The 17,217-nt window shown below is 39.8% G+C and overlaps 1 protein-coding gene across 1 annotated transcript in view; it reads right to left on the reverse strand.

Moving 5' to 3' along the window:
* The window catches only part of IGF2R (insulin like growth factor 2 receptor), a 58,995-nt gene that overhangs the window by 32,794 nt on the left and 8,984 nt on the right, over window positions 1–17,217 (reverse strand). The window contains exons 3-16 of the mRNA XM_061991626.1: window positions 12,682–12,806; window positions 10,938–11,036; window positions 10,492–10,621; window positions 9,318–9,438; window positions 7,347–7,461; window positions 5,767–5,929; window positions 5,432–5,612; window positions 4,435–4,538; window positions 3,882–4,046; window positions 3,431–3,571; window positions 2,939–3,085; window positions 1,914–2,045; window positions 1,346–1,493; window positions 20–197 (exon numbers count right to left, since the gene is read on the reverse strand). Of these exons, the coding sequence (XP_061847610.1) occupies window positions 20–197; window positions 1,346–1,493; window positions 1,914–2,045; window positions 2,939–3,085; window positions 3,431–3,571; window positions 3,882–4,046; window positions 4,435–4,538; window positions 5,432–5,612; window positions 5,767–5,929; window positions 7,347–7,461; window positions 9,318–9,438; window positions 10,492–10,621; window positions 10,938–11,036; window positions 12,682–12,806 (1,949 nt within the window). The remainder of the gene's footprint in view (window positions 1–19; window positions 198–1,345; window positions 1,494–1,913; window positions 2,046–2,938; window positions 3,086–3,430; window positions 3,572–3,881; window positions 4,047–4,434; window positions 4,539–5,431; window positions 5,613–5,766; window positions 5,930–7,346; window positions 7,462–9,317; window positions 9,439–10,491; window positions 10,622–10,937; window positions 11,037–12,681; window positions 12,807–17,217) is intronic.

Below are 17,217 nucleotides of genomic sequence, written 5' to 3' on the forward strand. Positions count from 1 at the left end.
TTCATATAGAGCTTCCTACCTGATATTCAGGTTGACCAATTCCAGCCTGACGGTCACACAGGAAAGTTATAAGGGTAGATCTCTGTGTTTTCTTCTCATCATTGTATGCTGTACCATTTTTGTAGGTCAGCTGAATCAGACCATCATAATATGAAAGTTTGGAATTGGGCAGTCCAAGACTCCAAGATTTATCCTGACTAGAAAAGAACGAAGGCTTTGAGACTGGACAGAACACAAAATTCATTCTAAGTGAAGTCTTACATGTACTAAGCACACAAGTAAGTTTATAGAAGGCACCATAAGACAACATAAGAATTAAAATAACGTTGACTAGATGTAAGCGAGACAGGATGAACTGAAAGAAAAGGAAACTTAAACAGGAATTCTCCTTTAGAAAGGAAAGGAAATTCCATCATGCTTAGATATCTAGAAAGAGTCTCCTCTCTAGAAAGAATGAGAGATATATCTAAGTAGAATTTGACCTGCAGACTCATACTGATTCCAAGCAAACACATGTGGGCAGTGAAGACCTAGCATTGCACAACAGCACTTCTACACTGCTCTCACTCAGTGAAATCACCTGCCTTCACATGCCCTTAGCTCAGGACCAGGTCTGATTGAGGATAATTTCTTTACTCTCACTTTACATCAGCTCTACCAGACTTAGCCTGACCACCTTCCCCTGAAAAACGTTTTTAGGGTCTGTAGCAAACTCTCCTTGGCTGTAGAGTTACTCAGATAGAGCCAACTCAAGTATAGCTGCATGTGTTTCCACTGTACCATATCTCTGGCAACAGGCTGATCTGTTGTATATTTCAGGCAAAGCACATGTAAGACAACAAGCAATGATGCTGTCAGAGCAGCAGTATACACTGGGACCATGCCTGTACAGCACTATCTCATGGGAATACAGTGCAACACCCAAGTTCTGGCCTCCACCATTGCATAAGGTAACCACTACTTATCCCAAGGGCAGCAGTGCTGCTTTAGGCCACCTCATGGAACCCATTTGACCCTGAACCTAAACTGCAGGTTGGCTTAATACAGCTGCAATAGTTCATCTACAGCTTACACTCCCTATGGGAAACATAAGGGGGAGCAATGAACATATTCCTTCATTCAAAAGCAAGCTGTAAACAAGATTAAATGTGTGTGCAGTTTGCCTTAAACAGCTGACAGAGCAATTATCGCACTACTAAATAATATTTCACATGCAAATTGCTTCAATCTATTACAGGCAGCGAAGTAATTACTTTACATGCAAATTGTTCACTGTTACATACAGACAACACATCATGCAACAAGAGATCTTGTATTACAGACAACAGAACTAGTGTTAACTCACCTTCTTGTTACTTGGCATGCTGCTGATTTTGTTTGACACAACTTATCTGGTACACTGCCACAGACACTTATGTAAAACAAGTATTCAGTAGTGTTAATTATATAGGGTCCATTTTTCTTGGCCAGAGGTGATAAGTCAAAAGAGATGCCTAATTGGGAAGGGATAAACTTTATCAATAGTTATGTTTTTTCCTGACATCTCTCACAGGTTTTGATTCTACCAGTCATGCAGCTATTTCGCCTCCCCGCAAAATAAGTCTCCTTCCATGTAATTATTGTTCCAGAAATAATTTAGACCTACTAAAAGCACCTTTTCTTGCACAGAGCAATTTACTACAGTAAAATACACATTACATCCATTTTCCTACACACATACACTAGCACAGTATTAAGTTCACGCTGTTCTGATCTTCCACATGCATGTGCTGAAAACTGTTGTGCTCTAATGCTGTGGTTACTTAAGACTTTTCGAGGCTGAACTCACTTTGTTCTCACGCATCCAAAGGACTCAGTGTTGTGAAAAGTTCCCTCCCTCACAACCTTTAAACTTGACAAACATAAATACACACCTGCCTGAGGATCAGAGACTCGACAGTTTTCCCCTTCAGTTTTAGACAGGACACATGCAGCAGCAGTATACCAATCAAATGCATATGAACATACGCCCTCAGACATCAAGATTGGAGCACTTTCTAGGTCACCTGATATCACAAGAACAATGTGTTACACATACAGACAGTCAGGCTGCCAAAAGGAACTAGAAATTTAAGCCCAGGAACACTAACTCCTTCTCAACTGCAGGTCAACATTAAAAGTACCTCTCCTCTGAAAAATCAGAACTAAGTAGAACCAAAAATTCCTTGCACAAATTCTTTGCCATCTTCCTCCCCAGAATAACCAAGAAGTAAAGATGCACTGCTCAGTCTGTTGTCAAGTATTACCACACTCTTCAAAAAAATCTTTGCTTTGCTGCACAAACTTGGAGTTTTGATACAAAGCAGCAGCTTAATAAGTAGTGCATCACCTGATCCCAACAGACAGCAGACTGAGGATTTAGCTTCCTCAGTCTGAGGTTGTGGAACACAGGTTTTCCCTTTCCCTGGGAGACAGTTGAACTAGTGTGCTATTATATGTAGATGACAGATCTGCAGATGTAGATATGTATTAACAGCTTCTGAAAATGCTTCTGCTTTTTGTAAACTGCAAGCAGTTTAGACACAACACATACTTATCAGAAGATCAAGGTATCTGATCTCAGTTCAGAACCAGTCTTTTCCACTAAGACAACCTAGGTATAGTAAGTGCTTTGTATATCTTCCAGGTATTTGTGGAGCTTTAAATACTTCAACATACTTTCATTATGTTTGGGAGAATCTTAGGTCCTGAGACTTACTCAAGGGTCTCAAAAGGGTGCTTGCATAAAAGGTGAATAGAGTTAAATATCTGTAATTACTTATCCTCATGAACAAGCCATAATGCTTCTGCTTTTGCATAGAAGGAAATAAATGTCAAAGGCACATGCACTTGTGTCTGGGCATATTAAATGACCTCCAGTTTTTAACTGCATCAGAGAACACAATCTGGTTATTCTCACCTGGTCTGCAAATTAAAGTGATGACAGTTTTGATTTTTTTGTTAACACCACAGCTGTCTCCATTTGAATAGGTAAGTTGAATATTTTCTCCAACCTTTTTAGGAGAAGATACAAATGTCCCAAGATTCTTGGTCCTGTTATGTTTATCTGTAGAGATGGTAAATATATCACTTTCATTTCTCTAGAAAGAAGTCAAGTTCACACTATTATGATAATATTAACTTAAAACTTTCCTTCTGGCTAGTAAGTATATCATTAGTTTGGTTTTCTCTCTCCAAAAATCACACTACAAAATCTGAAGTTCTTTAGTTAAGAAAAGGCTACTTGCATCATTTCTTCTACAGTCTTTAGGAGCACAAGAAAAATGTGCTCCTAACTTCTGTTTCCTCAAGTAACTGAAGCACTCAGGGCAGCCAGCTTCATTTGCAGAGGAAATGACAAGCCTTCAGAGCCTTAAAAAACCCAAGCAAAGAGACTTAGAAAAAGACTCACCTACAGAGCAAATTGCAGCAGCATCTGAGCAGTTGGAAGCTCTTCCTCTCTTCAACACTTTATGGCAGACATTGATGTAATAATGCTTCCTCTCTGCCTCTGAAAAGCTACTGTCCACAGCTTCCCAGTTTTGGGCTACCTCTGTAACATACAAGGTCATTAAGAACAAATGCTCTGGCTTAATTGTTCTAGCCTCTCCATGCCAAAATGCCTTTCATCACAAGAAAAAAAAGTCCACATTTAAAACCACTTAAGATGACAACAACCAAAGCAGGCACAGATATGGCTACATTCACAAGGCACTCACTCTTTTTGGGACAAGGGAAAGCCAGTACCCCAAAAACTCACTAAGAAAAACAAAAACTGATTAACATTCATCTAAAGAACTACACTAGAGATGGCCTGTAAACTCCAGACAAAAGTAACTGAAAGCTAGTTTTCATTGCCGTACCTGAACTGCGGATCAGTGGTGATAAGTCATAGTGTTTTCTCTTATCAGTAACTCTACAAAGGAGATCTTCTTTCTCTTTAACACATGCATATTTTGTATCCCAAGTGAAAAAATAGGTGCAGTCCACTTCACCAGTAAACACTGGAATTCCTCTACCATCATTACCTTAACATTGAAGATGGATAAACAGATGTTAGATTTCTAACAAGGGAAGGGGAGAAAAGTAAGGAGACAAAGACTAGCAGTGAGCAAGGAAGATAAAAATCCTTTTGCTGTGCAGGACTTGCATTTGTGGTTTGCTTGGTTTTCATGTTTTTACTTTTGGCTAAGAAACAAGGCTCTTTTATACCTTGATATTCCTGATCAGAGTAAATAGCAGTGCTCCTACAAAGCACAAAACAATCCTGCCAGCCATATGAATCAGTGCTTACTCTAACAATATTTATTCCTTGTGTTAGCTGTGGCTCGAAGCATGCATTCTTTGAACATAAGGTCTGCTAGCAAGCACAGAAGTCAAATCCTGAGCAGAGTCATGACAGCTTGTTAAACTCACCTGCCGTTTCATTGCACTCAAAGTTTATGACAGTCATTCTCTGAAAGCCGGAACTACATGCATCCCCATTCGGATAAATTAAAGTGAGATCCCCATCAGAGTATCTGAGTAAAAAGTCAGTTTTAGATAGAAACACGGGATCAGACACAGTCACTCAGTGTTCTTCACACAATAGAATCCACACTCTTATTTACTGTCTCGCTCAAAGAAAAAACAAATGCTTGTTCAACATTAATACTGACATTTCTATGGCAACAAAGGCATGCATCCACTGATCCTTCTGGTTACTTTTCATGAATTTGTATGGAGTTTAAAGAATGCTCTAAAGCTATTCTGGCTGTGGTGGAATATATATTCTCATTAGTTTATTGCATGGCTATTTTTGCAGCTGGAGGAAGTCATGTCTTCTGGAAGATGATTCCAACAAGTCTGTCATGTGCTTACAGATGGAATGGAAGATCATATTTAGGTGAATAATCTCTGCCTTGTAATCTTATGCAAACTATTATCCTGTATGCCACTTGGGAATCCTGAAGTTCTTAAAAAAGTAAATTTAAAAAATAAAAATAATAGTAATTTTTTAAAAAACAACCAAAACCACAAAATCCTGGACCTCAGTAGTCTTGGATAATGCATGCTCTTGCAAAGGAAGCAGATGCCCTCTTGGTGAGCACAGCTTCCGAAACATCCAATCCTGATGCCACTTTACATGCAAAACTCGAAGAGGGCAAGAGGCAGCACAGCACAATCTGCAATTCTAACACCAAATTTGGCGAGTTTCTTCCCTGTGTAGACAATAGCCTTTACAAACTTCACCTGCTCCTTCATTTGATAATGCTATCCTGATATACTGTTAATGTTTTTCTGTTAAAAAAGTGAACAAAAATACTTGCATTTTGTATCAAATATTGCTTACATGACAAACAAAATGCATCCAAGTAAGAAACAGAGGTCAATTAATCAGAGGAGTTAGCAGAGTAATAGAGCCTTGACACACCTTAGGGTTTGGTTCTCAAATCTTCCTGCCACTTTTTGCTGGTTATTCGATGATTTTACTTGGCAAGATGACGCGTATCCCGTGCTGTCCTTGCAGTTACGTGCACTGGTTTTCTCACATATGTTCAAATAATAGTAATACTCCTCCTTGTCATCTTTGGCAAAATATGGCACATCATAATCTGAATGATTAACAAAAAGAGAAGTGTTCTAATACACAACCGAACAGATGCGAAAACTCAGATATCTACAAATGACGTTTTTCCTGTCTCTAAACATGGCACCAGAAAACTGGCTAGTAACACCACAAGTACCAAAGAAAAACTGTGAGCTTACCTGAACTTAGAGTAAGTGGTCTTAAATCAATGGAGATATCATGTTGTTCATTAGTCAGAAGACAGTTCTTACTCTCCAGGTAATCTCTGTGACAAGCATACTCCGTAACCCACTCAATTTCATACCGGCAATTTGTTTTTGCTGTGAGTTTGGGACCTGCACTCTGATACAAAAGTGAACAGAATCTGAACTGCCAGTAGAGATTTAGCTTTCAAATATAATCTTTAAAGCAAGAATATCACATTCCTCTGGGCTAAGTAATAACTAACTTCACCTGTAAACTGCAATCTAAATACTGTCTCTGGCCTTTCAGACATAGTTGTTGAGGCAAACTATTAGGAGTCCAAACAGAGGTTAAGCAACAGGCATTAGCAGGAGGACAGCAAAAGTAAAAGTACTTTAAAAAGCACTTTTCCTTAATGTGTTGGCAAAAACAGAGATACAAGCCCAAACTGTTAAGCAAAGCCCAAACTGTTCAGCATAGCTTGGATCCTGTTTGCCTCAGGAGTTCTCAAAGAAAGCAGAAGAGATCAAGTGTTCTCTGAAGGCAAAGCAGCCTGGCATTTTATAAACTTTGATTCCCTCGGCTCAAATCAAGACAAAAAGACATTTGAGAATTCTTCAGCTAACACTTCTGATGGGTGTTTTGTAGTGAAGTATTTTTGAATCTCTGGGAGAAGGAGTAGTCCTGGTTTCACTCACTTTAATTAAGAAATACACTTTGTTCATAAATCAGTATTTCTGCCACCCACTAAAACAAGCAGCAGATACACAGGTAAGCATCAGGTAGGTTACAGGCACTAGTAACACTACTCATACTACACATGTGCATAGCTGCAGTGAGGTACTGCTACAAAGTGGTAGCAGAGAAAAGCCTATAGTTAGTTTCTGCACCAATGAGCATAAAGTATGGTACCTATCTAGGTCAGAGGAGGGACAAAACTTTAAGCTGAATATTAGCCAGACAACCTAACCTGCAACCAAAGCATCACAATATGAAATGGCAGAGCACTAGAGACAGCCACTCTGGATCAAATCATGCAATGTGAGATTACCCAGCATCACAAAGTGATCATCATACTGCACTGAAGATAGGCTAAAACTGACTGCAAAGATCGAGCTACTCCTTAACACTGATTTTACTTAAGAGTTCAGGAGTCTGCTTAGTGATAGACTTTTGCCATGCAATTACACTTCCTAACACCTGATTCATAAAGAAACAACTTAGAGACAACAGCTATAAACACACCCAGTCTGACTGACGATAGGGGAGTGCTCCTTAGCAGGCAAAGCTCTGTGCCAAGGATTAAAATAATACCAACTCAAATCTATTCTCAGAGGAAAGCTTTGAACACAAAAATAACCAAATTCAGCAAAACAATGAAAAAGACACTCCTGGGGAAATTTATTCCTGTTGTTGTTTATTTCTTAAATTCTAGAAGACTATATTTTAATCTCTCACACTCTTCACAAGCTGCCCATCTGGAGAGTTTCTGTTCTCTTCAGCCCTGAATAAAAGTGGAAGATAACACACACAAAGTTAAAGACCAATCATTTAACACAAACTAAACAACAGTTACCTCTTCTCCTCTCTTTGATGGGCAAACAAAAGTGATTGTCACTGCTGGGTTATGGCCTAGGCAGAAGTCTGGCTTTTCTTCATCACTATATGTTCTCTCATAATGCAATACCAACCTAGAAACAGGAAATGACAACCAAAAAAACCATTCATACACTGTGCACTGTACAGAAGAATATTCTTGAAAGAACATCAACTCTTGGCAAGATATCCAAGCAGAATATACCAATGTAGTCCTGCTCTTCAAAGTAACCTTTATGAAGGTCTTTATTCCTTTAATGTTACAGCAGTTAACCAAAACAAAGCAAAATTACTTAATACAGCATCTTCTTGCACCTCTAAGACTATGTGGAATGCCTTGTAACCCATAGTGTAGCAAGAACTCAGCTGATGGTCACAAGAACACTCTCAGCTTTGCTCTCAAAATGCTGGAGAGCAGATGCAATAAACACCCTTGTAACTTCTGAAGTAATAAGCACTCATGTTTTACCACATTCCTAGACTTCACCACCTCTATATGTATAATGACTTGTCATTCTGCCTCCAGATTTAAGAGCAATATGAACTCGTTAGCAATCTGACAGGGGTAAGGCAACTGGCACAGATCAGAGGAGACGGGAGAATGAAACACGCTAACTATCTGACAGGGAGAAACAAGTGGCAACATAGCTTGGATAAGCGGGCATGGAGATGAATACAACTTCCTAACTAAGCATTACTGTTCTATGCAGTCTAACAGGCACAAGACAACAGCTCACAGACAGGGTGATAGTCTGGCTTCCAGTTAGGCACACCTGTAACTGGCCTCTCTACACAAAGACACATGTATAAAACCATTTTTCTCCCTTCTCATGCCACCCTAGTCAGATTTGGCACATACAACGAATTTTCCTCAAGCAATGAAGAGCTCTTCACTCCTGGAAAGGATAAGATAAAGCTTTCTTGTCACACGCTTTTATAGAGTAGTAGTTATACGTTAATACGAGAAAATGTTTGTGCTTACTCAGATATGAGCTTCTGCCTTGGTAGAGAACACCTCAGCCACTTGTCTTATGCTGGGGAAGAAGCCCTGCACTGAAGGACTAACAACTTCATTTGTAAATTTAAAGAAAACTCTCAGCCTTATCACTGATAGGTCAGAACCTTTGACCTCCCTGCTAATAACTTGTTTCTTCAGTTTGCATCTGAGGTAAAAAGAGTACTGCAGAGGACAACATACTATTGACCCTCCACACAAGTTAAGCACACTCAGATAACCTGAACATGCTGATCCTTCTCAGCTTAAGTCAGTCCCCTGAGCCACACTAGGTTGTATGGATGGTCTTGTGGATTTTTTGTTTGTTCAAGGTTTATTTTTGGGTTCATTCGGTTTGTGTTTCGTTTTTGGGTTTTTTTTCTTTCAAAGTACACTTCCATCACAAAAGGCAGAAAACAGAACAGAGGCATAAGCAGAAAATAGTTTCCCCTAGTGTCAGCTCTGCTGTTACAAGAAATACCAAGTCTAGCATTGCTTATCTTTTTCTCGTACTAAGAACTCATTAACACAAAAATACAGAAGGGGAATCTCAACTTTAAGTACTCCTGGGCATTAGAGTGAGCAGAATAACAGAAATCCACAAAGCACCAAGTGTATTTAACCTGTGGGCCCTCAGATGGCAGGCAGATGGAGTCAAATCTCGTCCTTCCACTTGCAGACAGAGAGCAGAAATCACCCCTCACTTCTGAGAGTTCTGCAATTCTGTGAACCAGACTCTCTTACAAAGAACAGGAAAGCTTCATCTGTTATGGCAGTAGAGCAGGATGCCTGAAAGACTCTGCTCTGCCAGAACTTGAAGAACATTTTTCTGCCAATGCTTCAAAATTGAAGTGGTATTGATGTTCAGCTTTAGAAGACTCATCAGTCACCAACTGTTTTTTCCAGACCAGGTGACTAAGAAGCATTCACAGAAATAACACCATAAAAATTATGTACCTGTCTTTGTTTTGAAGTCTCAGCTGTTCCTGTGGATGGCCAACATCATATGCCTGACCTTCGTGTAACAAGCAAGCGGCACTGCCAGCAGGGCAGTTTCTGGTCTCTCCACTTGGATTTCCTGTTATACAGAAAATAGAACACAGGGCTCAGTTTCCAAGCTCTGTTGTATCTGAAGTATCTTGGCACTGAGCTCACTTACCATTCACTGCTTTACCCTTTTCTAAAACTACCATTAAAACAAGGTATGTTTAAACCCAAAGTGCTTGTGAAAATTCATGCTGCCCTGGGTTTGGAAAGCAAATTCAACCCTCCTGTCACATTAGCTGCAGCAAGTTACTAGTTGCTAGTACAGCTGCTGGATGCATAGGGCTTTGAGAACTTCTAGAAGTGTGACCAGTATTATTTTTTTTTCTACACCACCTAAATGCTACTAATTAACAAGTAACCCATCCTCACAGTGATGGATTTTCCCCTGTCTTTGTTTCTTATAAACCACCGCATTCAAAGATGTCAGCAAAAAGTTTCAGACTAGTGGGATTTTAAGATAGACCTGCCACTAAAACTAGAAGTAAACTCTTAATAGGGGCACAAAAAGTATATTTAACTGCATAGTGGAAAACATAGTGGGACTACATAGCTCAACTAGCCCTTTCAGCAAGTTTCAATAGAGGGATTTTACTGGTTTAAATCCTTATATACGTAGCTCCCAACTGACATGAAAGTGCCAGGTATACACCATTACTTATCCAAGCACTTAAACACTGGTTTAGATGCATCTCAGGACATTCACTTGGAATTAAGCAACAGCCTGAACTGGAGCCCACAGTAATAAACTTAAAGCATGTAAAGTGCCATGAAACACCTTGGTCCTATTTGGCAGCAAAGAGAAGCAGCTACCAAATAAGCTGAGATTTTCGACTCAGTCCAGTTTAAGTCAACTTTTGGAAAAGTACTTGCCATTCAGAAGGGGCATTATCTCTGAACACCTTAATAGCTGAAGTCAGACTTGGTTTCACAGAAAGTAATTTTCATCAAAAGTAGCTTGAAACAATAGTGCAAGTCCTACAATACTGATCTTTGGTGACAGGAAAAATCTCAGTTGAGACACTCAAAAAGAATCACACTACTAGAAATTTATATACCAACACACGACAGAAGCAAGTGTTCACACCTAAGTCCCTGCAGATGTTTATGAACAAGGAATCATCATCGGAATCATCCACCAGGTAGTGTCCTGAAACTTGGATGAGAGGATTCAAGTCATGTTTCTTCAAATCTTCATCAAAGACATAGCAAGGAACCTAGAACAACAAAAATATTACATGCAATCCAGAAGCTCAAACACTTAAAACTAGACAAACTTGACTAAAATGAGGCATCCAAAAGTTACAATGTTCTACTCTAGCTTTTAGAAGACTTTTACCAGAAACCACCATCCAGATCACAAAAAAGGTTGAAGAGTTATTTAAAATTCATCATCAACAGATGCTTTCTATGCCTTTGAAAAAGTTAGGTTTATGGAGTTGTTGGGATTCATTTGGAGTCGGGGCAGGTGGTTGGAGTAAAACTGCCAGATGTGTGAAAAAGTAACTTCTGCAGGGAAATTACACAGATTACCTCTTTCACAGGTTTAAACAAGTTTTTCTTGCAAGCCAAAAAGGTCCTCCATTCAAAATAGTGCACACACTCCGTTGCTGTTACAAATTCAGGGGTACCCTATTTAAAGAAGAAAAAAAAAATAATTCTTTGAAAAACAGACCAGTTTTGTTTTACACCTGTAGACAGAAAGAAGTTCATCCAAGAGATTAAGAAACACAGTATACAACACATCCGAGGACAAGGGCATATAGTTTCTCCAGTGCACTTGTTAAAAGCAAGTTTGCTATTTAATATTTAATTGTTGGTAAACTCAGGAAGACTCAGAGTGCCAAATCCTTCTCAGTCTGCATATGCACCAATTCAAGCTAACATGTGCTGGTCCTAACATGCAGTAATTTTACTACACCTTTTAAAAGTTCTCAATACTAACAGAAGCATCAGTCACACCTAGTTACTAAAAAGGAAAACATCAATCCAAATCTGTATAAATAGGCGAACATCAAGGCAACGCACCATTTACCAGATCCCTCTTTTATCCTACAAAAGAGAACTAATTAGCAATCTCTTCTGCTACACAGAAAGAATATCTGTGATCTCAGCTACTTATTTTTATAGGCTCACATCATCCACATTTTTCTGTGTTTCAAGATGGAAGTTCTACTATGGTTCAGGGCTAGAGAACTTACTACTCTATACTTAGACAATCAGATTTTTCCATTCTCCCTCTATCACCTGAGCTAGAAGCAATTTAGCATATTTAAACCGATTCACCATTTAACTCTGACATAAAAGTCTTGCAAACAAGTTGTTCCAGAAACTATTAGAAAATCCATTTACTAGGTCACATGAAGAATAACTGCTAGAACTACATTAACTAGAAGTAGTTTGAAGATTGTTATGATCTGGTGTTACAACTGGAGTCGAGCACTAATTTTTCATTTAGTTTAAAGAGTCATCTGCTGAAACAGAACAGAGAACAGGAAGCATTTTAATCTCTGCTGCACTGGCACTTTGTTTGAATTGGCTAGATTTCCAAGAGAGTGTGCAACAGCATCTCCACTGCCATTTGCAGCACTAATAAGCACTTCTCTGATACACAAATATGTAAACTGATCACATTACAGAAGGCCAAGCTGTGGTATGTTAAGTGTGTGGAAGGTGTAACTCCAAAAGCATATTGAGGTAAACTGCATACATACAGACCTCCAGAAACTTTTCAGAGATCTCCATTCCCACTTTAAGCAGATTCTCACAGCTAACCGCTCCCATAGAAGCCCAGCTGGATGAGTAAGCACTGTTACTTAAAAACGCGCAGACAAAACCTAACGCTTACTGTTGCCAGCTACTCTGACCCTTAACAGAGGTCAGTCATTTGCTTCAATGTTGTTTCATTAAATAGCTATGCTAGGTCCACAGCTTGGGCACAGCCAACATTTAAACAATGGCTCTCATTGTTACAGCATCCTGTCCACTGTTGACTCCATTTCACACTATTAAATACTACAGTACAATCCCTGTAAAAACAGTAGATGCCCAGAAGAGTCCATGATCAGAGCTAAGCTGCAGATCTGCAATTACTTTCTACCGGGACTGAATTTTGAAAGCCATAGTAGATGATGACCTTAACTTGATACTAAAACAAGCCCTTCCTTAAGCTGTGAAGCTTAGTAATTAGCACATCCACACTGCAAGTTTACTTAAAACTCAAGTCAGAAGGATGTGCCATTTCAAAGGAGGATAAGAACACATGATTTAGACTTACCAGTGTTTTCCCACACAGAAAGTTAATGTTGCTTTGAATTTTGTGATGACTGCCTTGCTGCAAGCATGGAGATGTGGTGTTAAGTTCCAGAAGATTTTTAGAGAAGTGTTGCAAGTTTATGTCACCTAGGGTTAAGAGGAAAAAAAAAAAAGAAAAAAAAAGAAGCCTTATCAGTTCTTATAATACAGCACCTTCACAGAAGCTCAACAGACAGGCAACTGAGTACCACACGACGTACCAGTCCATTTGAAGACAGTTTTGGAACAGAGTGCAACTGAAGAACTTCCTTGTAGTTCTTGTAATTTGGAAGACTGCATCCAAGTTAGGGTAGCATTTGACATCTATAATCACACTTTACTTTCTCAAAGTATTTTAGCAAATGTTTTCCATTTCAAGAAGCTCAATGGTAGATGCTACTACAAATTAGTCAGTGACTTAGGAACAAAGGGTAATGAACTCCACCCGAAAACTGTTACCAACTAGTTTCAATTGCCACATTTCACTCCTTCCTCCCACCACCTTTTATTAATAAGCTTCTCAGCCTTTATACTATTTATACAAATAGCATCATCATGATGAGATTCTTTCCACATAGTGGCTTGGCTTGAGAAGGACCTTTAAACATCATTTAGTCCAAGTCCCCTGCAATGAGCAGGGACTTCGTCAACTAGACTAGGTTGCTCAGCTCAAATCCGGCCTTGAATGTCTCCAGGGATAGTGCATCCACAACCTCCCTGGGTAACCTGTTCCAGTGTTTCACCACTCATCATTCAAAAATGCTTTCTTAACATCTAGTCTGAATCTATTCTCCTTTAGCGTAAAACTATTACTCCCTATCTTATCACTACAGGCCCTACTGAAAAGTCTGTTCCCATCTTTGTCATAAGCCCTCTTTAGGTACTGGATGCTGCTACAAGGTCTTCTCCAAGTTGAACAACTCCAACTCTCTCAGCCTGTCCTCCTAACAGTGGTGCTCCAGTCCCCTGCTCATCTTTGTGACCCTCCTCTGGACCCACTCCAACAGGTCCATGCCTTTCCTGTGCTAAGGGCTCCAGGACTGGACACAGTACTTCCCATGGGGTCTCACCAGAGCAGAGGGGTAGAATTACCTCCCTCAACCTGCTGCCCACACTTCTTTTGATGCGGCCTAGGACACAGCTAGCTCTCTGGATTGCAAGCACACACTGACAGCTCTACTTAAACTCACTCTTAAGTCTACCTAATGAAGATCCCACTGGAGCCAGGGCTCAGCCTGGCACTGCTTCAGTGCACATGCCCCTGCATCTCCCATGCCCTTTAGCAGAGTTCACACGCTGCATCACTGTACATCCCTCTCCTCCCTAGCACCTGACACAAGGGTGAAAGGTGAAACATATTTCAAGTCATGATGAGTACCTGCTCAGACCACCAAAATGTTCTTGTTCAAGACTATTTTGGATATCATTAAACATCAAGTTCTTTCAGCTCTAGCATGCCTGTTTATTTTTTTATTCAATTTTGCAAAGACTTTGGGTTGAACTTTGGGTTCTCTCTAGAACTACAAAATGCAAGTATCGATCAGCTTCCCCCTTTATATTTTTGATTCTCAAAGCAGGTAGAAAGCAAGTAAAGTCTGTAATCACTGGAGACAGCAGCTTTGCACCTAGACCAAATGTTGCTCCATCTTAAAAACACACGTGCTGGACCTTTGTCCAGACTGCCTGTTATCTCCTCACTCAGGCAAGCAAAACTACACTACTCCCAAGTAATACAGTCTTGAGAGCAAAAAGAGCAGAAGTAAACATACTGGGTGGGAAGAAGGTACAAGAGTCTAAAAAATATTCTGTTGAACTGCAGCAGAGAGAAAGCAACTATAGCCACCAGACTTGCAGGTAAGGCTGATATGGTGGCAATCAGAGAGGAAACTTGGTGCTAATCCACATAGCATCTGCTTAGTAGCTCAGGGCTCTTCTATACATGTTGCAAGAACACAAGGCACATTAAGATACTCATACCTAAGCAGTCAGCATCCCTGTATAACTAGAGATACAAGTACCACAGCCCACTGAATAACCCTCTGCCTTCAAGGGATGGTAAGAGTGAACACACGTCAGCACAGATCAGCAACAAAGACTAACTGTACACAGACACATGTGTACGGGACGAGTGCCAGGCTGAGAACCTGCAACAGTGAAGTACATTACCACAGCTGCAGCTCAGTACCACCTTCCCAGTACCTGAAGGCTGTCAGTGGTGTCTACCTTTTCATATTTTCTGACATTCTTGTTAAAGGGCTATTTTCAGGTTAAGACTTCCAGCATTGAGGCTGGCACGTGTGCCACGTGGCTCTCTTAAACCCACTTTGAAAGCAAGAGTGCTACTTATCACATCATTGCTTAAAAGATGCTGGCAAAGCATCCTCTTTTCTTCTGTAGATTAGCAGAAAGAAGTCAACACAACTTTCTAGGCAAGAGCTGTGTATAGCAACAATATGCACATATGACCAAAAGCTCTCTAGTTATAAATGTATACATATAAGCCCAAATTTAGCAGAGAACTTACAACAGCATCATTTGAGGACTTACCTCAATGCTCTGTAAGCATTATTTTTCTGTCAACTCTAAGAACACACTACATTGCCCTAAAGGCACTTGTAAACTGACTTCAATTTCCTCAGTTAAAGAGATATTCAAGAAAAATCAGGTTAAGCCAGTACATCTTGTTTACTACAGACCAATATGCATGCTCTCTTCCCCCCTGCATGCTTAGAACTAGCTTGGGAACTTGCTAGAATCTCTTGACTCTGGGAACTTGCTAGAATCTCTCTCTTTAGCAAGAATCTCTTCAGTCGTACATGACTCACCCCATCCCTGCTCATAGATCAAGTATTTTTATGAACCATTCCCTGACACCATCAGTTTCCCATGAAATCAGTTCTGCCACAACCTTTACCATAACATCAAGCTCCCTCTTTAATGATCACTTGTGTTTCTTCATGACTTTAGAGACGTGTTGCTTCCACAAAATAACACACTACAAATCAGCTAGTACAGCTCACAAAAATTAACATCAGATACTTCATATTACACAGTTGTGCTAAATGAATATCAAAACCACTGTTCACAATACTTTTTGCTCATTGACTCCTTTATCTGTTCTGCTATTTGGAGGGAGAAATGCAATCATAGAAGATACCAAATCAGTTGTCCAGGAGTCATTTAAGTGGCAGCTATAATTTCATGTCCAGTTCCCCTACTGCAGCTGGACAAAGTGCACATTTCACCACTCCAGTTAACAAACAGTTTCCACTTTCAATTTTTGTAGTTGTCCAGCTCAATGGCAGCCAAGTCACTAGGTGTCACACTTCAGTTAAATAAGTACCATGTAATTTCCATCCTCACTGACATTCAAGAACTAAACATTTACCTACACCTTGGACCTACACCATGGAAATTTCTCAGGTCAATCACAGTTGAAGATTTTTTTTTCTAGGAGAGCCCTAAAGGTCTCAATGCCTGCCCTGGTACATCACACTGATACACAGTTAATGTTAGCCACAAAGCTTCCCTTGGATAGAGACTGATTACTGTCACAGCACAGGGCCTTATCAACTATCAAAGCTGGGAGCAACAAACAGAATCAATCCTACGTGCCCTTGCACAGTTGATATTTAAATATAAAAATATTGTTTGCAGTGAATTTTTTTTCTGAAAGAATTAAGAGATCTGATTAGACTCATATTTGAAGAAAGCCTACAACTGAGCAAAGTTTGTCAGCTGGCAAATTGTCATCTTTTCCCCAAATCAAAGCCCTTAAGATGCATTCAGCTTTGGCATACAAGTGATCTCATATCAGATGTATTGCCTGAAGACAAATATGTGGCTTGGCTGTTTTACATAACTGGAACCTACAATGAGAGTCTACATCTGTCTAGACCGAGATCTGAAAGATTCTTCTCACTGAAAGCGAGTTTAAGTTTTTTGACAAGCAATAAGCTCGATAACCCATTAGTGTGATCTTAGCTCAGTGCGATGGTGCTGAAGGTCCCATGCAACTAGAAGCAGTAGAATGAAGCATGACAGCCATCACTAATAAGTCTCAGACTAATCATGAATAAGAAAAAAAACTTAAGAAGATCTGACCAATAAAATAAAATCCAATGTTCACATTAACTGCATTGCCTTGATTTCTTAACTTATTGTATGGTCTTTAAAAACGTATCTTACTGCAACAGGATTTGCACCTTAAACCTCCAGAGTCAGTTCAAACAGCCTCTGCAAGACGAACTTATGATTGCTGTCAAATTTACTTCCACCCAGTAGCTACAAGACAGGCAATAAGACACTCAAGGTCTGCATACAATGGAATATTTGATACTGCTTGTAATCACCACACCCAGCTCTGTTCTCCCTTCCTCTTTCCACAAGAAGTATGGAACAAAACCTACACAAGCCTCCAGGTCTCACACTTCCCTGAGGAGAACAGTCTTCCTCAGACTCGACTCAACCTGCCACATTCCAGTCTCACTCAAAAAAGAATGGTGAAACAGACTCTCAG

The sequence above is a fragment of the Colius striatus genome, chromosome 2 (genome assembly GCF_028858725.1).
Source record: "Colius striatus isolate bColStr4 chromosome 2, bColStr4.1.hap1, whole genome shotgun sequence".
Lineage (NCBI taxonomy): Eukaryota > Metazoa > Chordata > Aves > Coliiformes > Coliidae > Colius > Colius striatus.